This window comes from Sorex araneus, chromosome 5, assembly GCF_027595985.1.
Source record: "Sorex araneus isolate mSorAra2 chromosome 5, mSorAra2.pri, whole genome shotgun sequence".
Taxonomy (NCBI): domain Eukaryota; kingdom Metazoa; phylum Chordata; class Mammalia; order Eulipotyphla; family Soricidae; genus Sorex; species Sorex araneus.
Window position 1 is genome coordinate 73,369,382 of NC_073306.1, and position 27,941 is coordinate 73,397,322.

Here is a 27,941-nt window from a genome sequence, read left to right on the forward strand (position 1 = left end):
TTATTTTTTACAACAACAGAATATAGATACTGGAGGGTCATCTTCTAATCTGTATTTTCCAGAATTGGGTAGATCTTTGCACTCGGATATAAATGTACGAAGGTCAGTCTCCGGGAAGCCGTTCTGTTGGTAATTCTATACAGAGGAAGGGGGTGGGAAACTTCCATCAATAAGTCCCGTAAAAACACTTAATTTGAAATTTTAAACATATCCTTTGGCATAATGGGGGGAAAGGTGTTCTAGAACGTCTTAGTTACTTGTAAGTTCAGGAAAATGTCACCTGTGGAGCCAATCCTTGTACTTGGCTGAGGCAATGTATGTCTGAGAGCTTGCAGTGTTCTTGAACTCTCATGTAGCTGTAGTTCAGCCCAAGAGGGACCTGGTAAACTGAGTCTGAACCTTTCAGTCAGGGAGATTCCAGTCAGCCCTTACCCAGGTCTAAAATTTTCTGTTACCACTCTCTCTTGGAGCTGAATGTTTATTTTTGTTTTTCGTTTGTTTTGTTGTGGGGGCCCACACCCTGCTGTGCTCAGGACTTACTCCAGGCTCTGTGCTCAGGATCACTTTGGGTGGTGCTCTGGGGGACACTGTGTGGTGTTGGGGACTAAAACCAGGTCAAGTACCTGCAAGGCAAGCAGCTTCCTCCCTGCTCTATCTCTGCAGCGCAAGCCCAATGTACAGTGTAAACAGTACAGTGTAAAACAGCCACAAGTAGTCAGGCTGATGTAGATTAAGAATGGTACTATTGGAGATGTGTATGTATATGCATGCGTGCATGTGTGTTTGTGTGTATCACGTGCACACGCACATTCTTAGCCTTCCTCAGGAGATTTCAGTTCAGCTGGATGTTCCTGGGCCAAGATTTGAACGCTATATGGGAAGACACCATTTTGGTATCTTTCTTTTGGACAGACAGCTTTGTCAAGTACCTCATTCATACTTATGAATGAGGCAAGAAAGAATCAGAAATAGCTTAGCTAGCCCATTGATAAGTGCTTAAGTCGACAGAAAGAGATTATCATCTGAAGTGTGGTGTCAGGCTTGTCATGGGGAGTTTTCAAGTCAGGTTAGTCAGGTCTCTTAGAAGTCACCCTTGAGTTCTCTGCATGTAGAGTTGAAGGTAGTGAAGTTTTGGGGCACCATGGGGTGCGGTTCGGATGGATCCAACTACCTTCTTTTCTGTCACAATGGTGACTATCAACACACATCTGCAATTAAGACATTCAGTTTCTGAAATCTCTGTAATACCCAACTCATGACCATAATGAAATATCCAGGGAGATTTAGTCTGTCTTTCCATATTTCAAACAAGTAAACTGATTTTAAAAACACCCCATGTGAGGGGCTGAGAGATACACAGGGGTGAAAGTGCATGCTTTGCATATAGACTACCAAGGTTCAATCCTGGCATCACCAAATGGTACCTTGATCATACCTTGATCATAACTGTGACCCTGAGCACTGCCAGGGTGACCTGGTAGTTTTCAGCACTGCACTGAGCCAGAGGTTCGGTGGCTGAGTGAGAATTGCTGAAAGGGCCCCTGGGCTACGTGAACTCTGGGAACCTCAGTGTCAGTCTTATGTGAACATGACAATATGAATTGTATCTTTTCAAAATCTCTTCCAACTACCTAAAGCATACACAGCTGGTCCTCGGCATATCAGAACCTTCGCTGTTCTGAAGATTGGCTCGAAGTGTAATGCCTTGCAGGGTCTTGCAAAGAGAAATGGGTTTTTTGGTTGCATGTTCCAAATAAAGAGGTCAATTGAACAAGCCCCACACAAAATTTTTGCTTTCTGAAAGGCTGTATACCTCACTATACATATTGATTCTTACAGTTCTAATAAGAAGCTAGGAAGTTTAATTAACACAATTAGAGGCATAATTTCCAGCATTTATAAATAGAAATAGAAAAGAAATAGAAGAAATTATATTTCTCCTCCATTTCTGTTGTTTAGTACCACTCAAGTCCTTCTTTTCCACCCTGAAAAAATGAACAATTCATCAAATCTCCACCCCACCTCACTGCCAATAGACACTGTAATTTGTTGACACACCACAGATTCTAGAAATAATTATTGATGAACCTACCTTAATTGTTTCATATGTATCAGTGATAAGGGCAATGAAAAGGCTTAAAATCATATATATAAAGAGGCTGATGAATGAGTAGAGGTAAATTCTGCTAAACAGCCAAACCAAGTAACTCTTTTGCTGCATTCTTGCAAAGGTAGCAAACATATCATCTCCATTTATTAGAGAGAAAAGACACTCAGAGACCATGTTCAGAGAACGGAACTAGAAAAAAAGAAAAAGGAAAAAGTCAGTTTATTCCATGATCCTTCCCAAAGGAGCAAAATAATATTTTCCACCATATGCAAAACAATGGGGCTAGATAAGCCCTATCCTTCACACAGATAACTCAAGGTAACTATAGGCATTGGCTTTGTTATGTACATATAGGAAAACCACACCTACTAGTTTTCCTAGAATAACCTTTCTTGTTGCTCCTCTTAATAGGATTCAGTTGAGTTGAAGGTGTTACAGGCTGGGCTGGTCGCACCCTCTGTGCTCACCCTTACCCATCCCTCCTTTCTGCAAAGTGTCATTCTTGAAATGCTTCTGCAGAGAAACTCCAGTCCCAGCCCATGACTCAGATATGTGTATGCTTCTCATTTGCAAAAGATTCAGTTATTTAAACACACACACACACACACACACACACACACACACACACACACTCAATTTATATAAATTGGATGTATAGTGAAAAGTGATTCATTAGTACCTGAAGCATTAGGAGATGTCTCAGGCAGAAACCGGAAAAAATACTGGGCCTGAAAACTTAAGGTTCTGGGTCAAAGAGGACAAATTCTAAAGAATGGCCAATTCAAATGTAAATGGTGAGGGGTTTGTTTGTTTGTTGGCCACACCCAGTGGTACTCAGTGGTCACTCCCAGGTGTGCTCAGAGACTACTCTGTGTTGGGGATTAAATCCTGGGCTCCTGTATGCAAAGCAGGATCTTCATATGCCTCTGTCCCATTTTTGGTAAGGGTACTTAGACCCAAGGAGATAGCTCAAAAGGTTTGCATGCATGTTTTGCACACAGGAGACTCAGGTTCAATCCCCACTAATACATGGTCTCTCAGGCATTGTCAGGAGCAGACCCTGAGCACAGAATCACTGTATCACTGTGATTTGCTCAAGTGGGCTCCAGTAACGTCTCCATTCATCCTAGCCCTGAGATTCTAGCAGCCTCTCTTTAGTCGTTCTCCCCAGTGGTGCCACATTGGAGGCTCTTTCAGGGTAAGGGGAATGAGACCCATCATTGTTACTGTCTTTGGCATATCGAATACGCCACGAGAGCTTGCCAGGCTCTGCCGTGCAGGCAGGATGTTCTCGGTACCTTGCCAGGTTCTCTGAGAGGGAGAACTAGGCTATTAGAGGTTGAGCACTTCAGGGAGCGTTGTTATCTAGTCTCTGGATCTTGGCCATTGATGGGATTACATGGGGGGTGGGGGCAGTTTGTAAGTGTGGCTGCTAAGCTACTCTCTGAGCACAGATTAGGGAGCAGATTCTGAACACCATTGGATGTGGCTCCAAAACAGAGAGAGGGGGATAGGGAGAGAAGGGTAAAGTGAAGACTCCTGACTTGGAAGCACGCCTTTCAAATATTCCTGTAAATTTCACTCTCTAAAATAAAGCCATACTTCAAGAAGGCTTACCTAAAGAGCTTGCTTTAATGGATCAAATTGAATAAACATGACTTCACTGATGATAGAAAGGACTTAATTACCACCAAAGGAAAAAATGAGGCGGCCGAGGGAACCCATCACCCTCCTGAGTTGGAAACAGTTTATAAACATGGCAACAGATACTCCACCATCCACATTTTCAGGCCAAATCATAAAATAAATGGAGCACAGTTTAAAAGGGTCACAGGCCAAATGGCACCACTTCAAGAATGTAGGAGTAATAGGGAAAAACACGCTGTTTATCAGTACCTTGTCATGGTAAGGCCCGAGCACAATCCACCCGCAGAAGCAGTAGCCTAAATAAATCATTGCTGCACAGCAGCAGAACCTGATGACGTTGGGCAGCGCTGCTTGAAGCGTCAGTATAATTAGCTAGAAAAGTTCAGAGAGGCCATTAGCATCTTTGTCCTTCCACCAAAGCAATGAAGTTAACTTTGAAAGAGAGAAATACCAACAATCTGGAAATCGCTGGAATTCCTTACGTTGTACTTCTGAAAGAAACCCAGGTATCGAATGACTCCAAGCCACACCAGCATGGTGGAAGTACCCAGAAGGATGCTACACACATCATAGCTTGTTAGACTCTGAAATAGAAGAGAAGAATAGCTTGTCCAACAGATATTCATCTGGGCAAGGGACACTTATTAGGTAATGTTGGAGACAGAGAAAACTGGACTGGAACGATAGCACAGCGGGTAGGGCATTTGCCTTGCATGCAGCCGACCCGGGTTCGATTCTTTTGTCCCTCTCTGAGAGCCCGGCAAGCTACCTAGAGTATCCCTGCCACATGGCAGAGCCTGGCAAGCTACCCTTGGTATATTTGATATGCCAAAAACAGTAACAAGTCTCACAATGGAGACACTAGTGGTGCCCGCTCCAGCAAATCAATGAACAACTGGACGACAGTGCTACAGTGCTACAGAGAAAACTGACCCTTCACCCAAACTTAACCTGATAGTCATTTCAGCCTCACCCAGGAGTGTAATCTTAAGTCAAAGTTTCAGGTCAACACTAAAAGGTTATCTACATGATAAAACACCCCCTTTGCCCTGAGGGAAGATGGATTATTGAAAATAATTTCATCTTTAATCAATAACAATGTGTCACTGTGATTTTGTGTAATACTTTGTTTTTTGCCAGTTTTTCCAGGAATTTTCACTTACTAGATAGGATCCTATCCATTAATGATTGATTAATAAAGTCAATTAGAATCCCAAATTTATGAGCTCGAGTTTTTAATAGTACCTTGAATTAGGCTCTGCACGTACTGTCCTATAAGTACCGAGTGCTAACCGATTGCACAACTGGAGCGATAGCACAGCGGTAGGGCATTCCCCTTGCATGAGGCTACCCGGGGTTTGATTCCTCCGCTCCTCTAGGAGAGCCCGGCAAGCTACCAAGAGTATCTCGCCCGCACAGCAGAGCCTGGCAAGCTACCCGTGTCATATTCAACATGCCAAAAACAGTAACAAACAAGTTTCACAATGGAGACATTACTGGTGCCTGCTCAAGCAAATCGATGAGCAATGGGATGACAGTGAGTGACAGTGACTTTGAATTAGGCACAGTTCTGGATGCTAAGGACAAAGCAGTAAGTGGAACAAAACTCACTCCATTATGGAACTTACATTCTAGCGAGGGTGAAAGAGACGAAAACAATAAGTAAACAAAATCCTTTCTGTGTTAGCTGGTACTAGGGCAGAGAAACTTTAGGAGAGGGAAACGAAATGAAGTTAGGTGTGCATTTCTATCAGAGTGCTCAGAGGCTGGAACATATGCTTTGCATGATAGCACCCCAAGTTTGCTACCTGTCCTGCCTGGCCCACCAATTGTTCCCAGAAGTCATCCCCAAGTACTTGTGAGGAGAAGCCCAAAGCTCCTCTAAGTGTGTCCCATCCAGAAAAATATAAAAAGCAAAAATTAATAAATAGTTTTCAGAGAAAGTGGCACTTGAAGAAGGACCAAAGGAAGGATGCTAAGGGCAAGCTCCCCAGGCACAGGAATCAGCTGCCTCCAGTCAGGCAGAGGCTGGCAAGATGATCAATCTGCTGAAATGAGAGGCAGAGAGGGTGTAAGGGGGATGACAGTATAGGTTAACTTAACCACTGTACCTTTTAATCGGAATAGGCCGAGGAGACTGGGGAACTCTAAACAGGACAGATATGATCAAATGTTTGCTGTTTAAAATCAGATGGATGGAGTGAGAAGTCTCTTGTAACAGTATAAGAAAAACATGATGATAGCGTAGACCAGACCGGTAATGGTGGAGGTGCTGGAGTGAGGTCTGAGGGTCGATCAATGCGATTTCCTCTGGATAAGACGTTAGGAAGGGAGGATTAATAAAAGAGGAGAACTAAGGATGCATATTTTTTGAATAGCTGCAAAGAGTTGTTGTAAGTTGAGTTTTGAAAGGCTATGAAGAGGGCTGGAGAGATAGTGTAGGAGTTAAGACACTTGCCTTGCATGTGGCTGACCCTAATTCAATACATAGTATCACATATGCTCCCCTGAGCACTGCCAGAAGTGAATTTGAACACAGAACCAGAGGTGACCCCTGAGTACTGCCAGATGTCACCTACCACCCCCCCCCCAATACCCATCCCCACACCCCCCAATAAAACACCATGGAGAGAGCAGAGGAGATAGGGATAGACAGGACAAAGGGACAGAATGCAAATCTGACATATGGAGACCCCAGGTTTGATCCATGGTCCCACATGAACTGCTGAGGAGTACCAAGCCCCACCAAGTATTAAGGCAGAAGTAGCCCCCAAATACCACAGGGGATGGTCCTCAAGTGAAAAAAGGCCATTGAGGAAGAGGTTTGGACTGTGGGGGTGGATATTTTAGGGGGTAATTTAAATCTGGAGCCCAGGTAGGCATCCTGACAGTAATGTAGAAGTAGATCATTGGATATTTGAGAATAAATTTCAAGTGAAGAATTTCAGACTGGAGATTAAAACTGGAAACCACCGCAAATAGATTTTTACTTCAAACCCTGGGACTGGATGAAATGACTAGGGCAGTACAAATCTCTCATGGCTTTCCTTTTTGGTTTTCCTAAAGTAAAACCTGTGTTTCAATAATAGATGTCATAGCAATGGACAATAATGGTTGTTCTGCTCCAACACAAACCCACTCTCCCCTTTTGAGGTCCTTGCATGACTGTGCTCCCAGACCCCCTCGTCCCCTGCCTTCCTGGTGGCTAAGTTGTCTCTAGTGGGATGTAGACAGTAATGAAATCCTTCACTCCAGACCCTGACTCTAAGAGCTACCGCCACCACATGCTTTCTCTTCCTACAGGCTGGAACCTGTTTGTTATGTAACCAAGCATCAGTCATATGGTCTTGTGGTGGGGTGGTGTGTGTGTGTGTGTATGTGTGTGTGTGTGTGTGTGTGTGTGTGTGTGTGTGTGTGTGTGGCGGGGGACCCAAAATGACTATCAGGGCAACATGATAGGAGAAAGCCTGGCCCTGGATGGCTGCCTGGAGCTAAGCAAATGAACAATCTAGAAAACCTTGACAGGTGCCCAAGAGAGAGGTAAGCTCTTAGCTCAGCTGAATGCTGGCATTTTTAGATCTCTTCCCAGGAATCTGAGTCTTATAGGCACACTAACTACTTCATACCTAGATTGTGTTGCAATCAAGGCTAGAATTTTTATTTTCACTTGAAATGATTAATTGTTTGGTTTAATTGTTTATGTTTTGTAGTGTCAGGCGCCAAGGACAGGGCCTCACACATACAAAGCAAGTTCTCTACCCTTGAACTACATTCCCGGCAGTAAAACAATTCGTTTTTTCATTTGATTTTTGCTTTTAGCTAGTAAAAACTGGCATCTAGTCTTGGCTCAGAATTAAAATAGGAAAATCCAGAAACACTGTCAGTATGCTTGAACAGAGGAAACAACAACATCCAATAACAATATGTTGGCCACATTTTCCTTTTTTTTCTTTTTTGGCTCAGGATCTTGGCATTTCTTGTAAGAACAAACAGAAAGTATTCCTTACCTTTGTTACCTTGTTATATACATGAATTTTTGTGTGTAGAAGAATGCACAGCCTTCCCCCAGTTCTCAGATTCATTAGGTCTCAAGGAGTACTTTGATCAGGAAGCCAGAATGATTATGACAATGACGGATATAGATCATACTTAAAAACACTATGCTTAAAGGATTTGCTGACTATATTTAAGAAAATTATTATAAATTTCAACTTAATTTGATATAAAATTTAAAGAAATCATTTACTTTGTAAATATGAGTTCTGGAAAAACAAATGGTCATTAATGTAAATCTGATATGAGCAGTGGCATTAGAAAATTACCTTAGCTTGAATTTCCATTTTCAGAATTGATCCAATGACTGTCAATATGTCACTAATAATAATCATAATATACCATCCATTGACAAATTCCATTCGATCAGAAACAGAAACTTCCTTCTTATAGTGGAGGAGGAAAAAATTGACAAATTCCTTTAGGGAAAAGGAAAGACAGTAAATTTATCTGTCAATCAAACCATCCTTAGAATTCCTATCACACAAAAATCCTTACCTGCTGAAGTTGAAGTCCTCTAGCTACAGATCGAATGCAGAGGATCAAGGAAGCCAAGCATGTCAGAATAACAAAAGCATCAAAGATCATCATGTAATGTGTGTTCTTCTGAACTAGAAGGAAAGACGGTTACTTGCTAATGGAGTTGAACATTAAAATGATGACATACACCTCCTACTTTTAAAAATATTGTAGCCTATTTACTTTCCTGTTATATTGCATACCACCATATAGATGTTTATAATATTGACAAGTATAAACTGTAATCTATTTTCTCCCTACTACAATTCTCCACGTCTTATCTGTGTATAGGTACAAGTGATTCTTTTCTTTTCCATATCTCTCCTTTTTTTTTTTTTTTGCTTTTTGGGTCACACCTGGCGAAGGGGTTACTCCTGGCTCTGCACTCAGGAATTACCCCTGGCCGTGCTCAGGGGACCATATGGGATGCTGGGATTTGAACCCGGGTCGGCCGCGTGCAAGGCAAACGCCCTACCCGCTGTGCTATCTCTCCAGCCCCATTTTTTTTTTTGCTTTTTTGGGTCACACCCAGCGATGCTCAGGGGTTACTCCTGGCTTTGCACTTAGGAATTACTCCTGCTGGTGCTTGGGGGACCATATGGGATGCCGGGGATCGAACCCGGGTCGGCCGCGTGCAAGTCAAATGCCCTACCCGCTGTGCTATCGCTCCGGCCCTCCATATCTCTCCTTTTTTTTTTGACACACCTAGCAGTGCTCAGGAATAGCTCCTGCTCTGTGCTCAGGGATCATTCCTGGTGGTGCTCAGACAATCAAATACAGTGCTGAGTATCAAACCAGGGCCAGTGACATTCAAAGCAAGCACCTTCACCCTTGTACAATCTCTCTGGCTCCACAAGTGATTATTTAGGTGAGTGACTATCTAAAGGTGGAATTATTGGGCTTAGGCATATACATGTTTTTGAAAGGAAGTCCTAAGCTACTACCCTTCAGATACAACCTTGCCTGTTTACAAAGCGATATATATCTCCTCATCTTCTCCATCACTATGAGTAACCAATAACATTTGCTATACAAAGAAGTTACTATCATTCCCAGTGATATGAAAAGCTAGCTTTATTAGGTATCAAAGAGATATATATTCAAATTCATATCCTGGCCTTTTGATGTTTTTGTGTCTTAATACCTGAGGCAAAAACTTATTACTCCACTGGAAGTTTTTGTTGTGTGTTCATGCTTATTTTTTCCTGTGTATCCTTGGTCAGACTGTCAAGTTCCAATAATAGGCCTCTTGACCTGTCTGGGGACGTAACTCAGTGGGAGAGCGCCTGAGTGATTGTGATCACCACAGGTGCATGTGTCTCTAGTGCCCCTAATGTGTGCAGGACCAAGTGTCTGACCCCCAGACACTTCAACATCAACACAAGGAAAAAGGGTAAAGTCCAGCTGATATTCCACATATCTCAGAGACCAGCAATTACAGAATTATTCTGAAGACTCATAAATTCATCACTTACTTGATCCAGATACATTCCAGTCTTTACATTCTCTGATGGAAATGTCATTATCTAAACTTATCTTAATTCTTCCACTATGTGCCTTGTTGTCAAACGTAATCTGTGTAACATAGATCAGGAAGAGGGTCACAAACAAGTTTTGAAGCCAAAATACCTCTCTGTTTCAGTTGAGAAGTAGCATTTCTCTTAAGACTCAAGGCAATGTAAATTCTCATCCTGACTTATTACTAACTCTGGTTCAATCTTGGGAGGTTCTATTTACTTCTCTCTACTTTGATTAAATCATAATTAAAAGACTGATTGAGATGTTTAAATTTTGACCACTGGTATGGGACCCTCCCCTCTACACACAGTGTCTGTCATATAAATGGTTTTACTGAAGCTTCTTCCCGGGGGCAATGTGATAAAGCCTTAAACAGAAGATTTCAGATAGACTTTGCGTTTGGTTGCTTTATCTCCATGCTCCTTGGGGTGGTGGACATCTTTCAGAGGATCCTAGGGGCAGCTTCAAGTCTGACCATTCCCAGAACTGCTGGCTTTCAGTAACAATCTCACAAAAGGAAGAAACTTGGTATTTTTTTAAAAGAAAACTCAAGAAATACAGTGAAACACACACACACACACACACGAAGAAAACTATACTAAGGTGCATCACTATCAAATTGTTAGATCAGAGAAAATTTTTACTAAAAAAATTTTATAGGGACCTATTGCAGAGCTTGGGAGCAAGGGGGTCTTTCCTGGTAGAGCTCAGCCATGGTGCTTGGGCCAGCAGTGCTGGGTACCACCTAGGCCCCACCGAGCAGTGTCCAAAGGGCCATTTCATGCCAGAGATCAAGGTCAGGATCTCACACATGCAAGGCACATTCTCTAGCCATTGAGCTAATTTACTATTTCAAAGTTTTATTTGTTTTATTTGCTGTGCTCAGAGACCCATGGGTCACTCCAGGTGAGAGCCAACCAGGCCAGGACCTCAGTGCAAGGGTCCAAGAATGTGGTGCTGCTCTTGCCCTGCAGTGCCTGGGACCAAACGGATCATTCCAGTAGTGCTTTGTTACAGTAGTACTGGCTAGTTACCAGGCCAGTAACACTCTAGAGATCAAGTGGAGTCAGGGATTGAGCCAGGTCAGGGGCATGAAAGGTATGTGTCCTAATCCCTGGGGTATGTCCCCAGCCCGATTAATTTTTCATTTATTTTACAATTGTGGCCACAATGATGGCAGTGCTCATGGAACCATACAGTGATCTGGATTGAACCTAGCGCCTTACATGGGCAGGCATGTGTTCTACCACTTGAGCCACATCTCTAGAGCCCAGAAAATTTTTGAAGTGGCGCCAGGAGAAAAATAGAACATGTTTAAGAACAATAGTGAAGATGACAGCAGATTTCTCAACAGAAACAGTACAAACTAGATGAGCAAACTCTAGAAGTGCTCGGGAAACAGTGACTTTCACCTTTCACACCTAATGAACACCACTCAAATATGTTGTCTTGTGCATTATTGGATCACACCTTCATTCAAACTGATAAGACCTACAACTAGATAAAAACAGAATCAGATTCTGCCTAACTTGCACTTACAGTGAGAGTAAAGTCATAACAGTCGGGGAGCTCATGATGACGAATAGTCTGGAGATTAATGGCCTTCAGTTTAAATTGCAGATCCACGGTTAAGAGTCTAGAAACAGAGAACATTCCCATATAGTGAAAACAGATACACATAGACTAGTTACAATCCCACCTGCTTCCCTCACCTGTGAAAGTCCAGTGTTAAATTGAGCTTGTTTTCTTCTAGGGTTCCAATGTGGAAAGAGTCCTCTGGTTCGACAAAAAAACATTCTGCAAAAAATGAACAAAGCACATGTTAGCAACTGAAATAAGTAAAACTGCACCTTGAAAAACATCTTATAGCTTAATTCTCCCTCTCGAAGAACCTGGCAAGCTACCGAGAGTTTTCTGCCAGCATGGAAGAGCCTGGCAAGCTCCCTGTGTCGTATTCATATGCCAAAACCAGTAACAATGATGGGTTTCATTTCCCTGACCCTGAAAGAGCCTCCAATGCGGCAACGTTGGGAAGGACGAGTAAAGAGAGGCTGCTAAAATCTCAGGGCTAGGACGAATGGAGATGTTACTGAGACTGCTCGAGAAAATCGACGATCAACTGGATGATGATGATGATGACGATGATGATGATGCACCTTGAAAGGATAATACACATAAGACTAGATACTCAAGCACTCGGGATTTTCTTGAATTACATTTAAAAACTAGAACTTGAGACTGGCAGTATAACTTAATGGCTAAGGCACCTGCTTTGCATATGTGGGGCCCCAAGTTTAATCCCCAGTATCCTGCCCCCACAAGGTACCAATAACACTTGGTTACAATGATTCACTCAAAAAACTTCAACTTCCCTGGAGAAAATAGAGCTAAGAAAGATGAGGATCAGAGAGACAGTATATCCAGTAAGGCTCTTCCCTTGCACAAAGCTGACCCTGGCACCCCATAGTGTTCCCTGACCTGCCCTGGGTAACGTCTCCATTGTGAGACTTGTTACTGTTTTTGGCATATCGAATACACCACAGGTAGCTTGCCAGGCTCTGCCATGTGGGTGAGATACTCTCGGTAACTTGCTGGGCTTTCCAAGAGGGTTGAAGGAATCAAACCCAGGTTAGCCGCGTGCAAGGCAAACGCCCTACCCGCTGTGCTATCGCTCCAGCCCCAGGGGCTGGAGAGCTTTATTACTAATAAACTATTGCTACTCCTTGCTCTCCTTCTTATTGTTATCCCTACCCACCTGCAAAGATTCTGCCTTCTGAAGTGCCATGGAGGGAAGGGAGCTCTATGGGCATCAGTAATTTTCAGCGTTATATCTTGTTGGATATTATCTATCGAATGACTGATTCCATATGAAATATCAGGATAGAGTGGTTAAGAGCACTGAGAGCCAGAATGTTAACACTGCCTCTTATTAACTCCTTGGGCAGATCACTTAATGCCCTTAAACGTCATCCTTTAGTCTTCCACCAAACCTTTAACAAACCTTCCTTTGCTGTTGTCGTTGTTGGTTTGTTTTTGTTTCTGGCCAAGTCAGGAATCGAAGCCAGGACCTCATTGTTCTTGTTTTAAGAATCATGAGTGATAGTAAAGGGCTTAGGACAGTACCTGAAACATATCAACTCCAAGTGGTGTGTAAAATAGCAGAACAGACTGCTCTGATCAATGTTTTCAAGATGAAATCACTGATCATAGGCATAAATCAAGCAGTAAGAACAGAAACCCTAACATGTTAGAAGAACATCACCAGTTTCCACTTCTGGATCGATGTCAAAGGTGTCATTCCCAGGGTAGATGTTCCCTTGCTTGTAGTAGTGCTGACAGATGGCCATGGCACACTGCTCCATTCCCTTGTTTTCATAAGCGTGATTGCCAACAGAGATGTTGCGGAGCTGCAAGTACTTCAACAATAGAGAGAAACAGAAAATGTGACTGCCTGCCAGCACCCAAGTGAACTCGTGTTTCCTTTTCTTCCCCATTTTAGGATCCAGTAGGCGCCCGCCCACCCTTTGGTGGGGACGGTCACTCTGAAATGCAGAGTGACAGTCTATTATGCACACGCAAAGAACACAGGTGGATTACAGATGTGAGCTCAAGTCCCATTTCTGTCATCCTGGGCAAGCCATGGAAGCTTCTAAGTTTCTGGTTTCCTATTTTCATAACTGGAGACTTTAAATGGTTGACTCAGAGGTTCTTTTTCTTCTTTAAAGAGCCATGCTCAGGGGCTGGAGTGATAGCACAGCGGGTAGGGCGTTTGCCTTGCACACAGCCACCCAGATTAGATTCTCAGCATCTCATATGCTCCCCGAGCACTGCCAGGAGTAATTCCTGAGTGCATGAGCCAGGAATAACCCCTGTGCATTGCTGGGTGTGACGCAAAAAAAGAAAAAAAGAAAAAGAAAAGAACTATGCTCAGAAGCTCATACTTACATTTTGTGTGGTTACAAATTTTATTTAGATTGAACTATTTCCTGAAAGGTCAGAGTCAGCTTAATTATTTTAATACAGGAAGTGAGATGCAGCTCTTCCTTACTAACAAGCAAAACTTATTCATTTTAAAATATGTGCTGGGGCTAGTGTGATAGATTAGCAAGTAGGTTCTTGCACACGTCCGACCCAGGGTTCGATCTCTGGCATCTTATGTGTTCCCCCAGCACCTCCCGGACTAATCCATGAGCACTGCTAGGTGTGGCCCCCAAACTAAACAAAAATGTGCCTTTTCCTCACTTTATTTTAGATTTTCTTTAAATAGGGGCCACACCAAGTGGCACAAGAGGGAGTGAGCATTGTTGGCGAAGATCAAACAGAGGACCTATTCCATACGAGGATATGATATCCCATTGAGCTGTATCTCTGTCCCCAAAAAACTTTTTCTCTGAAAACATTTTTCATCTTATTTTTGTAAGAATACAGTTTAGTCATGTTCACAGCAACATTGCTTAATCATGCAAGGATCCTCTAAATAAAACAAAATGTTGCTTTTACAAACAAATCTTATGGATCAGAATTATCTACTGAAACTCAAAGGATTTCTGAAATGAAAATTATAAAAAATGACTGATGTTGTTTGGCATAATTCATGATATTAAGATAAGGATGTAATACCTCTCCCTTGGGATTAAGGAGGTAATGGGAAGGACACATAGATACGTAAGTTTACTAACAGATATATGTGAAGTGAACTATGATAAAAGAAAAAAATTATTTCAATTCTGGGTCTACAGGATAAATTTTTATATTGTTGTTTTGTGTTTGTTTGTTTGTTTGTTTTCGGGGGGTCAGGGGTTACTCCTGGCTTTTCACTCAGGAATTATACCTGACAGTGCTTGGGGGACCATATGGGATGCCAGGGATCAAACCCAGGTGGCCACGTGAATGCCAGGGATCAAACTTGGGTTGGCTGCATGCAAGGTAAACACTCTACCTGCTGTACTATCACTCGAGCCCCAACAAAATGGATTCTGAGGTGGGCCTTGTTGAGTTCCAATGAGCAGCCAATTGCCAGAGCTGACTCTGAGTTCTCCCTCCTCTAACTCAGCTTCTCTTGTTTTGATGCATTTAAAAGCTTTTTCTCCTTTGATGGGAGACACTTTTCACTTGGTTTCTGGTGTTCCTTCTTAATTTCCTTTAGTGAGTCCTTCTTTAGATATTCTCTACTTCTCTGGCTGTCTTTTGATTTAGTCCCCAACCTTTCTCCACATTCTCTCTGTGACTGTGACCGTGACTGTAATGGGTGTGTGTGTGTGTGTGTGTGATATGTCAGATTTGAATTCATATCTTCAAATCTCAATTTGACTTTGAGTCCTATGCTCCAACCATCCATCTACAAGAAAGCTTGAGATCTTGGTCCCATATTTTATTTATTTTTATTTTTTTATTTTTTTGCTTTTTGGGTCACACTTGGCGATGCACAGGGGTCACTCCTGCTCTGCACTCAGGAATTACCCCTGGCAGTGCTCAGGGGACCATATGGGATGCTGGGATTTGAACCCGGGTCGGTTCATGTGCGAGGCAAATGCCCTACCTGCTGTGCTTTGGCTCCAGCCCCTTGGTCCCGTATTTTAAACACCACCTGTAGGCTCACAACTTCCTGACCTCTTCACAAAATTCCATCCATGTGTAGCAATCTGCTACATGACACCTTTAATGTCTAAGAGGAATCTTAAATGTACAACAGAAAAATGCTTCTGAGAGTATGAGGGGAAATTGTCTTCCACAGAGGCAGGGGGAGGGATGGGACTGGGGGGATACTGGGGTCACTGGTGGTGGAAAATGTACACTGGTGGAGGAATGGGTGTTCGATCATTGTATGACATGAAAGCTTTGTAACTCTACCTCAGGGTGATTCAATTTAAAATAAATTAATTAACTAAAAAAAGAAAAATTGTTCTACTATATCTCTCCTCACAATAAATAAACTTTGTGAGTCAATTAATAGTGCAGACCCAAACCTAGAAATGATCCCTTAGACTCTTTCTTTTATATTTCTCTTCTAATCAATAAGAACTTTATGCATTACTTTCAAATAATTCCCATATCTAAATGCTTCTCCTCATCTTCACTGCTACTTCCCTAATCTCTACAATCTGTGTCTCTTTCCTGGACAAATGAAACCTCTTGTTTGGTTTGGGTTGGGTTGGTAGGTTTGGAGCCACACCTGGCGATGTTCAGGGCTTACTTCTGTCTCTGCACTCATTGATTACTCCTGGGTATAGGGTTTAGTGGCACCCATTCCATGTGTGAGACCCTAGGCTGAGTCCCTGGCATCCAAATGTCCTTACCTCAATGAGGAGCAAGTCCCGTTCCCTGCCAATAAGCAGATTAAAGTCAATTGCTCCTTGAGTATAGATCATTTGTCTGTGGTCCTAATGTGATCACTGATTCTATCACAAATAATGAAACTTTTTTTTCTTTTTGGGTCATACCTAGCGATGCTCAGGGGTTACTCCTGGCTTTGCACTCAGGAATTACTCCTGGCGGTGCTTGGGGGGACCATATGGGATGCCGGGGATAGAACTTGGGTCGGTTGCGTGCAAGGCAAATGCCCTACCTGCTGTGCTATTGTTCCAGCCCAAAAAATGAACCTTTTGAGCCCATTCATCCACACACACACACACACCGGAGTGGCTGTTATGTGCTAAACTCTGTGATACATGTTGTTGTCGATGATGATAATAGAAAGACAGGTAGAGAGATGGATATAGAAAGTTTTATGTAGAAAGCTCTAAGTATGTGTATGTATAGGTCATAGATAGATGATGCAATCAGATCGATGCACTTAGGCGAGTTCCTGAGAAAATAGTAGCCAAGCAGTGGTCGCACAGGGAGGTGAGAAGGAGGGAAGCCCACTAGAAGAAGAAGTTTATAGACTATTCTTGAGCTGCAAGAGTAAATGGTTCCAAGAATATCAGGCATTTGTTTATTTAATTCTGTAATACCAGTGGTCATGATCAAGTCCAGGGCCTCAAACAGCAAGGCAGATACTCTGCTACTGAGCCACAGACCAAACAATGCTATTTCTTTCTTTTTTTTCCTCTATCTCTCTCTATTTCTTCTTTCCTCCTGCCCTGTCCCAGCCCCCCTAATGCCCGTAACTATCTCTCTTGCCCCCAAGCACCTTTCTTGTCTCTTTGTAGCCACAGCAGTTGCAGCTCTCCTGGGCATTTGCTGGTCCGCAGCCACCTGGTCTGCAGGCGTCCCATCTCTGCCTCCCTTGCCACCTTCTGGGCCTGTCTCTGGCTTTCCTGGGGTCTTTAGCCTAAGCAACTGACCAGAAAGAGAAGCAGGCCTGGGAGTAGGTGAGAAGGAACCACAAACCTGCTCTGGGCAGAGGCTTGTGAGGAGCTTGTGGACAACCTGGTACCACCACCCACAGGGAGCAGTGGTTAAGGGGTCACCTGACTGTGATGGGACGCACATGTGTGTTGCAGGGGATTTCGGCTGGAAAAGGACAGACCTTGTTAGGATTGCCCACATTTTAAGGGGAAGAAAAGAACTCAGAAGAGATGATGACAGCCAGGATACAGTCTAAACACAAAATAACTTAAGTCTTTGATATTGAAATATATAAGCATGTGTAAAAAACAAAAACCTGTGGTTGTAATACAGTGTTACATCAAACTGACCCTGAGAGATTTTTCAAGGCCAATGACATCAAGAAGCTAACTGATCCCATCAGTATAACTAACCTCTTGGTCCTGGAATTACTTGGGGACTGATATGCCAGAGTCTCATCTCTTAGGTCTCCTCTCTGAGTACCCCTTCAACTGTCAGGCTATTCCTTTTGACACCCAAAGGTATCTCTATCAGTTCATACTTTCCCTAGGCAATTCTCTGGGCATAGGTAGACAGAAGAACTGAGCTTATTAATAGTAAAACCTACCTTATTCATCAATATTATGATAAAGATGATTTTAATCTTCAACTAAAAATGTCTGATAGTGCTTAGAAGACAGTGAGGAATCATCTGCCCTATGTAAACAACCCCACTTAATACTCCCTAGTGTCCTAGGAGGGGAATTCATATATATCACTATTAAGACAAAGCAACCTCTTATAGTCTACCCCACTGATGTGCATAAAGCAGCACATATGCGTTTGGTTTTAACATACTTGCTTGTATTCTTTGATATACATTCTCCATCCCTCTCAGAGAGCCCGGCAAGCTACTGAGAGTATCCCGCCCGCATGGCAGAGCCTGGCAAGCTCCGCATCGCATATTCGATATGCCAAAAACATTAACAATAACAGGTCTCATTCCCCTGACCCTGAAAGAGCCTCCAATTGTTGGGAAAGACGAGTAAGGAGAGGCTGCTAAAATCTCAGGGTTAGGACAAATGGAGATGTTACTGTTGCCCACTGGAGTAAATCGATGAACAATGGGATGACAGTGATATAGTGAAGATATGCACAGAAATTTGGTATCCAGAATGGTCTGCTCATGAATGCCAACTACTAGCTTTTCAAGATTGTTTTTAAGCCCTACAAGCAAAAGTGTTTTAGAGAAATGTAACTGCATTCTATTTCCATACCCACTGACCTTATCATAGTCCCCAGCTCCCAACACCACTATGCATGTGCCAAAAGGAAAACTACAGCTTTTAGGAAACGTACTAAGCTGAAAACAATACTCTTAAAATTATCTCCAGTTTTATTGTATTTTCCCTTACAAATTTTCAGAGATTATTCTGTTTTAACAATTTATGGAAGTTTACTTAATTGCAGTAAACTATAGATTGTTGGCATATTTTCCCAACACAAATGCTCACAGAAAGACTTGTGGTATACAACCTCTTCTGTGTATGGATTGTGTCTAATTAAGAGTCATGGCTGCAGAACTATCATAAGTTTTTGAATAAGTGATAATTTTGACATGTATTCTGCAAACTAACCAATGTGGGAAACCCTGACTTAAAAAATAATTTCAATGATACCTATAAGGTAAGAGGTTAGGATCTTATGTACTGCTTACTGCAAACATTAGTTGATTAGCAACTCAGCATAGAAATCTGACTCATAAAAAAAAGTTTACTTGGTAGGGGGAGGGACATTATTACTTTATGTTACAATAAAATCTCATTGTTTATATGACACAAAGGCCTTATCTATTTTCAAAATGAATTTTTGAGCTTTAGTTGCTATACTCTGCAAAGTTAATATACACTCTGCACAGTTAGTAGTTTTGTTGTTTGCTAAGGACTCTTAGAAATATAAACCCTGAAGACTTAATGACCACTTACAAGCAGTATAATAAGTTCTAGTTTTGAATTATTGAGACTCCTTGGTCATACCAAAGGTATGATTATTTTAATTAACTCCTTACAATTTCTGTCTTTCTCTTAGCACTGTCTGTTGTCCTGTTGTTCATTGATTTGCTTGAGCAGGCACCAGTAACATCTTCATTGTGAGACTTGTTACTGTTTTTGGCATATCGAATATGCCACAGGGAGCTTGCCAGGCTCTGCCATGCAGGCGGAATACTCTTGGTAGCTTGCCGGGCTCTCTGAGAGGGACGGAGGAATCGAACATGGGTCGGCCGCATGCAAAGAAAAGCTTTTCTCAATTTTGAATTTTGTAAAAGTCATTGATGATATTTTTAAAAACAACTTTAAGTACTTTTCATGTCATTTTTACATGTCATTATAAAAATGTTCACCCTTCTACACCTGAATGTCAACTTTTGTTCTGTAGAGGGATAACCATGTTCTCCTCTATTCTCTTTCCAAATTAAAGAATGAGCACACTTGGTTTACCTGGTTCACTGCAAAGATGATCTGATCGTACACATCACTTTGTGTATACACGGCATAGGTGTCATCCATACGATCCATGTATCCCTTGAGGAAGAGGTGTTTGAATGCTATAGTATTTTCTTCCTTAAAAGCTACCACCATCTGGTTACTTAATCCAAAAAGTACCAGCTTAAAAGGGGGAAAAAAGAAGGTGAAAATTAATGAAATTAAAAGGTTCCATACAATGATTGAATTATCTATACAAGATTCAGTGTCTAATTCATCTGAATATATTACGTAGAAATTCAACATTATTTGTGAATTAGTTTGTCCTTAAAGATAAAAGATTTGACCTTCTCTTGCAAGAGATGTGAAGTGGAGCAAGGAAAGTCTCTTTAACAAATAGTGCTGGCACAACTGGACAACCACATGCAAAAAAATGGGCTTAGAACTCGACCTGACATTATGCACAAAAGTCAGATCAAAATGGATTAAAGACCTCAACATCAGACCACAAACCATAAGGTACATTGAAGATAAGGTAGGCAAAACCCTCTACGATATTGAAGATAAAAGTATCTTCAAAGATGACACGGGACTAAGCAATCTAGTAAAAACAGAGATCAACAAATGGGACTACATTAAACTAAAAAGCTTCTGCACCGCAAAAGATACGGTGACCAGAATACAAAGACTATCTACAGAATGGGAAAGGATATTTACACAATACCCATCAGATAAGGGGTTGATATCAATGGTATATAAAGCACTGGTTGAACTCCACAAGAAGAAAACATCCAACCCCATCAAAAAATGGGGCGAAGAAATGAACAGAAACTTTACCAAGGAAGAGATACGAATGGCCAAAAGGCACATGAAAAAGTGCTCTACATCACTAATCATCAGAGATATGCAGATCAAAACAACCATGAGATACCACCTCACACCACAGAGACTAGCACACATCCAAAAGAACAAAAGCAACCGCTGTTGGAGAGGATGTGGGGAGAAAGGGACCCTTCTACACTGCTGGTGGGAATGTCGGCTAGTTGAGCCCTTTTGGAAAACAATATGGACGATTCTCAAAAAACTAGAGGTTGAGCTCCCATTTGACCCAGCAATACCACTGCTGGGAATATATCCCAGAAAAGCCAAAAAGTATAGTCGAAATGACATCTGCACTTATATGTTCATCGCAGCACTGTTTACAATAGCCAGAATCTGGAAAAAACCCGAGTGCCCTAGAAAAGATGACTGGTTGAAGAAACTCTGGTACATCTATACAATGGAATACTATGCAGCTGTTAGAAAGAATGAGGTCATGAACTTTGCATATAAGTGGATCAGCATGGAAAGTATTATGCTAAGTGAAATGAGTCAGAAAGAGAGAGACAGACATAGAAAGATTGCACTCATCTGTGGAATATAGAATAATAGACTATAAGACTAACACCCAAGAACAGTAGAAATAAGTACCAGGAGGTTGTCACCATGGCTTGGAGGCTGGTCTCTCATTCTGGGCAACTCAGAGAAGGGAACACCAAGTAAAATGTGGTTGGAGGTCATGTGGGGGAAAGATGATGCGGGCCGAATATAGACTAGAGACTGAACACAATGGCCACTCAACACCTTTATTGCAAACCACAACACCTAATCAGAGAGAGAGAACAAAAGGGAATACCCTGCCATAGTGGCAGTGTGGGGTGGGGGGAGAAGGGACTGGGGAGGGGGGAGGGATGTTGGGTTTACCGGTGGTGGAGAATGGGCACTGGTGAAGGGATGGGTTTTCAAACTTTGTAAGGGAGAAACATGAGCATAAAAATGTATAAATCTGTAACTGTACCCTCACGTTGACTCACTAATTAAAAATAAACTATTAATTAAAAAAAAAAAACTACAGCGCCCAGAGATGAACCAAGAGCCGCGGCACGAGAAGCAGAGCCTCCGCGCCTACTGACTGTGATCCTGAGGTCTCCTAACCCATTTTGGCACCAGAGCAGATTCTTGCAGCCATGCATTTTGACTGTGAACTGAACTACAACCTCGTGCAGCCCGGGGAGGGATTTTTTTCCCTCTCCACCCCATTTTTCTGAGCAAAAATGGCGGCAGCGGCAGCAGCCATGCAGTGAGAGCCACCCTCTAAGACCCCTCCACCAGGAGGTAGGACTCTCTTTAGTGACGTAGCCTGTAGGTGATCCTGGGAGGGGAGGTGTTCCCGGCGCGCCTTCCGCCCAGAGATGAACCAAGAGCCGCGGCACGAGAAGCAGAGCCTCCGCGCCTACTGAGTGTGATCCTGAGGTCTCCTAACCCATTTTGGCACCAGAGCCGATTCTTGCAGCCATCCAAATTGACTGTGAACTGAGATAAAATATTAGAAACCCAAAACCAAAGTCTTCACTTTTACCAAGGAAGAGAAATTATTAGATGATGCTTATTCAGCAGGCCTGATTGTTGGGGGAAATTTCCAATCAACAATAGTGAGTTCTGTAAGGAAATATGAAATGTACTCAATATATAGAGAGAATAATGGGAATATCATTAGGTACTTAGATGGGGGGTGGGGTGGGAGGGGGGTGTATTGGGGTTCTTGGTGGTGGAACGGGTGCACTGGTGAAGGGATGGTGGTTTAATCAGTATTTGACTGTGACTTAAACCTGAAAGCTTTGTATTTTTTTTCTTGTTTTCACGGTGGTTCAATAAAATATTTCTTTAAAAAAAAAAAAACTACATCTAAGCGCTTCAAGAGTAGAGATGTGGGGAAAGCTAGAGTTCATAAAAGAAAATAAGGAAGAAAATTTCTACTATATGCTCTTGGAATATCACATAGAAAAACCATAACAATACATTAATTTTAAAAGAGATTTAGAATATTGAATACTTTGCATGGGTTTTGAATAAAGATGGAGTTAAGAAAAAAAAAAGATTTGACCTTCTCGTTTTCAAGTGAAGGTGGCATTGCCCCCATGAGTGCCAGGGTCTGACAGTCCAAATACTTGACATAACAGAACCCTTTGAAGTTTCTGAAGAGAAAGACATTCTCATAAAAACAAACTTGGATAGAAAAGAATCATTTGGTTGGGATTCTCAGGTCAATTTAGAAACTTTAAGCTAGGACAAGTATTAAAATTTTCCAGAAAATTAATTAGAATTATGTGAATAAAATTATAATTTAATGAAAGAATGGAAAAAGGGAAAAGTTCAAAGTCTTCTTACACAAATATTTAAGATAAAAGGCTCTAAAATCTATTTATTTACTTTTTTTTAACAATTCAGCTAAATGTTATATTTAAGAGGCTGGAGCAGGCTGGAGCAATAGCACAGTGGGTAGGGTGTTTGCCTTGCATGTGGCCGACCCAGGTTTGATTCCCAGCATCCCATATGGTCCCCTGAGCACCACCAGGGGTAATTCCTGAGTGCAGAGCCAGGAGTAACCCCTGAGCATCGCCAGGTGTGACCCAAGAAGAAAAAAAAAGAGGCTGGAACAATTGTAAAGTGTGTAGGGTATTTGCCTTGCACACAGCTGACCCGGGTTTGATCCCCAGCATCCCACATGGTCCCCCAAGCACCACCAGTATTTCCTAAGTGCAGAGCCAGGAGTAACCCCTGAGAATAACCAGGTGACTCAAAAAGTCAAAATTAAAAGTTATATTTAAAACTCACTATCCTTTGTTGTTAAGAGAAAGGCTCTCACTGAACTCATGATCTGAGATGCTTACCTGAATAGTCACCATTGCAATTTTTAGAATTTGTATGGCCAGTTTCCATGGTTTTCTACCTCGAGCCCAAAACTTCTCACAAGGGTTCATGAAAAAGAATTTGAGTTTGCGTCTCATCTGATCTTCTAACAGGAGCTCCTGAGTGGGAGATGTCCCCTGGTTATAACTGCAGTTATTTTCTTCTTCATGGGAGCTGCAGCTACTAATAACAACCTCAGGATTTGCCATCTCTAGGGAAAAGGAGAAAATGAAAAACATTCTTATTTTGTAAGTAAAGGAAGACCTCTATACTCTTTGCGATTGTAGGATATTTCAAGAAATCCAAACAAAATGTCTAGTTTCAAACAAGAACATTATTCTAAACCACACTTCAGATATTTAAAAAATTAATTAGAATGTAAGAGATCATTTTTCTATTTGTTTTCACTTACTAAGTGAACTTCCACCCAGTTGAAAGTTATATTCAAGAGCTCTTTCTACTAATAAAAGTATTATGTGACAATACAGTAATTATATTACATTTACATACATGTGGCTGGAGCGATAGCACAGTGGTTGGGCGTTCACCTTTCATGAAGCCGACCCAAGTTCGATTCCTTCACCCCTCTCGGAGAGCCCGACAAGCTACCGAGAGTAAGGAGCCCACATGGCAGAGCCTGGCAAGCTACCTGTGCATATTGGATATGCCAAAAACAGTAACAATAAGTCTCTCAATGAGAGACGTTGCTGGTGCCCGCTCAAACAAATTGATGAGCAACAGGATGACAGTTACATTCATGTATTGTTATTTTATATGAGCATATATATATGTACATACATATCATGGAATGTATAATGTTTCTGTGATTTTATGCTAATCCCTCACCCTGCATTTCCACATTTTCTTCTGCAAAATCAGAGCAACACCACCAACTTTCCTATTATTGTACTAAACAATGACTAAAATGCACATAAAGTCCTTCCTAACAGAGCGTCTAATACTAAGTTAGCAGCCTGGCTTACCTGAGAGCCCAGCAACCAACTCAGCTTTCTAAATAGCTATGCATGCTTTTAAGGGTCAGGGTGAGTCTCCAGGAATTAACTGCTCTGGAAGGTGAATTCAGAGCTCAACTTAAGTCTAAATCAAATCAGCTGCTAACTTGTAGTTGCTTTTATTAAAGGCATTTTTAGTAGCACCTTTTATTTTTCTAATTTCTACTTTTCCATCTGTCCCTCTGAAAAATTGTCAGTGGTTTCTTTTAATAAAAAAAAACTTTTGCAAAGTATTAAAATTTTCCAAAATAGCTAAGAAGAGATTCTTAGATTTTACTTCCAACTAATATTGAGGAACTATCTTAAATTTTACCTCCAATTAATATTGATATTATGGTAACCTATTAATAATAAAATACCTCCAAGCCAAAGGGAGTTCATCAACACAAAATAGAAATACTGGTTCTGATATTTTTATAATAACTTCTGCTCAGAGACACCAGGGGTGAGGAATTATTTAAATGTTAATACAGTATCTGACAAGTCATTGTTACATTATCACACTGCTTTCTAAGCCTGGAATTCACATTTTGTTTTGATTCAGCACTTAGCCAACCCAACATAATGATACTTATACCTTCAAAGAACAGAAATCAATTCTAAAAACAGGAAAAAAGTTCTAAATACTTGAATAGTGAAAAGATTGATAAGAATACTGCTGGGACCAGGGCAAAAGTGCAGCAAGTAGGGTGTTTGACTTGCATGCGGCCAACCCCAGTTCAATCCCTCACACCCGATATGGTCCCCCAAGACTGCTAGGAGTGACCCTTGAGCTTAGAGCCAGAGCAAAGAAATGAGCACCAGTAAGTATGGTCCAATAAAGTCCATCTCCCCCCAAAAAAAAGGATATTGCTGAACGTAAAACATTTACAATAGTATGTGTTGTACACTCTAGAGAAAATAATTAGAGCTCATTAAAATGTAGTTTATGTTTGTTACAGTGCTTATCAAAGTTTGAATACAATAACCCTTGGGGAGAGACTTAGGAAGAGGGAAAGCCATATTCCTTGGAATTTTTACCATAGGATATTTATTTCCATTTTCAAAATGGCATGGTGGAGATCAAGAGTTAGTACAGTGGTTAGGATGGAGGCTTGTCATGCCCCTTACTCGGGTTCAGTTCCAGCACTACACGCTTCCCTTGCATGATGGGTGCTGTCCTGGAACAACACCATCTGAGCACTCTCAGATGTAAAACAACAGCCTGGATGCCCGAGAATTGCCAGACTGGCCCCTAGACCTCCAGAACACGACTTAGGAGCCCACCCTCCCATTCAAATATGATTGTTTCCTCTCCCTTAACAAATGTTTACTAAATTCAAATACTTGTAAAAGAGTGAATGTTTATAGCTTCAACTGTGATAGAGAATCTAATAATTTTTACTTAAATAACACTGCACTCTAACATTCGATACATATGTTAGCAGTACATCGTTAAAAATTGATCTGTGTATAGGGATTAAGGTGCTTGCCTTGTATGTTCCATACCTGTCACCCCATATGATTCCCTGAGCCCACCAAGAAGTGATCCCTGAGTGCAGGACCAGGAGTAAGACCCCAGCACCCGCTGGGTGTGGCCCCAAAACCAAAAATTAAAAAGCCATGTTACCAAATTATGATAATTATTTTTAAAAGAAATAAAAATAACAAACCTTTATTTTTTGAGGGGAGGGGGGTCACACCTGGCATTGCACAGGGGTTACTCCTGGATCATGCACTCAGGAATTACTCGTGGCGGTGCTTAGGGGACCACATGGGATGCTGGGAATCGAACCCGGGTCAGCCGTGTGCAAGACAAACGCCCTACCTGTTGTGCTATTGCTCCAGCCCCTAAATAACAAACCTTTAAATAAGACTAAAAAGGTATGTTTAACGAGCACTTAAAGAGATTTTGTCTATGGAATTTAAAAGTAAGATGGGCACAGGAGTAATAGTACAGAAGGTATTTGCCTTGCACGCGGTATCCAGGGTTCAATCCCCAGAACTGTATATGGTCTCCTGAGCCCTGCCAGGAGTGATCCTCGAGCTCAGAGCCAGAAGCAAGCCCTGAGCACGGCCGAGTGTGGCACTCAGAAAAAGAATATAAAAATTAAGAAATACATTTATCAAGAGATGATTTTATACTAATCAAAACGCAAACACAAAACCAACATCGTAGGGAAGCTGTAAATAATAAAGCATGTCAGTGAATTACGAATTCGAGTCATTGAGCTCTTTCTATTTTGAGACAGGGGAAAATTAAATTTTAAACAAACGAGTAACCCAAGTAACCCACAGGAACAAACAGAAGATGAGCCACGAGGATGAATGTATCCAGCACGCCACAGCAAAAGTGCTCCAGGAGCTGGACATTGCCTTGACAAGGACAACCTATTCAACTTGCTGCAAACTTTAGCTCCCACCCTCCCTCCCCCCCTGGGTAATCCTTCCAAAGGTTCACTTTAAACACCTCGACCCAGGGGTTGAGAGGTGGGGGCATCCTCAGTAGAAAAAAACTCATACTTCTCACTTGTGAACCCTGGGTACGACCCCCTGCGCCTACAAATAGATGAAATGAAAACTCCCACGGATTGAGGCCTGTGTTTGCTGCCGAGGGTCAGCCAGTGCACCAGGGACCAGCACCGAAAGACACCAGGGAGGTGGAGACCTGGGCGGGGAGGGAACCTAGCTAGGTCTTAGACGTGCTCCTGGAACCGACAGACTCACAGATGTAACTCACTCGGGTGGGCGAGCAGAAGCTGAAACGGATCTTGAGGCACAGAGCCAGAGAAAGGCAGGGGGCGGGGTGCTCGGAATAAGAGCCTCGAGTCGAGGGCAAAGCTAACTAACTCAACCTCAGGTCGCGAGCGCTTTCCACTTCACCACCCGCAAACTTCTGAGTCTTGTCTGTTTTTCTCTCTCTTTCTCTCTTTTCTGCCCGTCAGTTGTTAGCCCGAACCGTGCATTCAGACGCGCTCGAGGGTTGGAAGCCGCTGCAGGTCACGGAGACCGTAGGAGGCTGCAGCGCGCCTTCCTCCCGCAGCCTAAGGTCCGGAACCCTGGTAGAGGCTCAGAGCCCGTTTCCCTCTGCTCTTCCTCCCACCCCCGTTATTTAAGGGGCCGCCGGAGTCCGAGAGGCTCGCAGTGTTCCGCTGAGACCATTTCCCAAGGACCCCGCACCCCCAGACGGGGCGCCCCTGAACTGCAGGACTGCACAATGTCGGGGTCTCGCCTGGCCGCAGCCCCTGGGCGTGCCCACCCCGCGTCCGCCGCCCGCACCCCTTACTGACCTCGGGGGCCGCGCGCGGGGCCGACCCGCTGCAGCTCGCAGCCGGCTCCCACCTCTGCGCGGTCCATGGCGCGGGCGTCCCGCGCGCGGCCCGGCCCTCCCGCTCCGAGTCCCCGGGCAGCCGACTGCATCGCGGACGGTCCCTCCCCGCGCGCCGCGGGCGCCGACGCCGACACCTGATGCCCGGGGCGGCGCGGCGCTCGGCTCACCTGCGGGGGCCCGGCGGGGGCGCGCGGCCGGGGCGAGGAGCGCCCGGGGCGGCGGGTCTTCTCGGGCGCGGGGACTCGTCGTCACACCCGGCGGGACCCCGGGGCTGGCCCCTCACGTCGCTC

The 27,941-nt window shown here is 42.8% G+C and overlaps 1 protein-coding gene across 1 annotated transcript; it reads right to left on the bottom strand.

Annotated features, from left to right (window-relative positions):
* MCOLN3 (mucolipin TRP cation channel 3) lies at nucleotides 1-27,718 on the bottom strand. The gene is made up of 13 exons (XM_055140044.1): nucleotides 27,611-27,718; nucleotides 23,310-23,539; nucleotides 19,615-19,782; nucleotides 13,110-13,263; nucleotides 11,560-11,644; nucleotides 11,387-11,483; nucleotides 9,805-9,904; nucleotides 8,309-8,421; nucleotides 8,080-8,229; nucleotides 4,240-4,341; nucleotides 4,007-4,129; nucleotides 2,093-2,299; nucleotides 1-135 (listed from the first exon to the last, which is right to left on the bottom strand). The coding sequence occupies exons 1-13, from the start codon at nucleotides 27,675-27,677 to the stop codon at nucleotides 1-3; spliced, it is 1,731 nt and encodes a 576-aa protein (XP_054996019.1). The 5' UTR covers nucleotides 27,678-27,718.
* Between the last annotated feature and the right edge of the window lie 223 nt (nucleotides 27,719-27,941).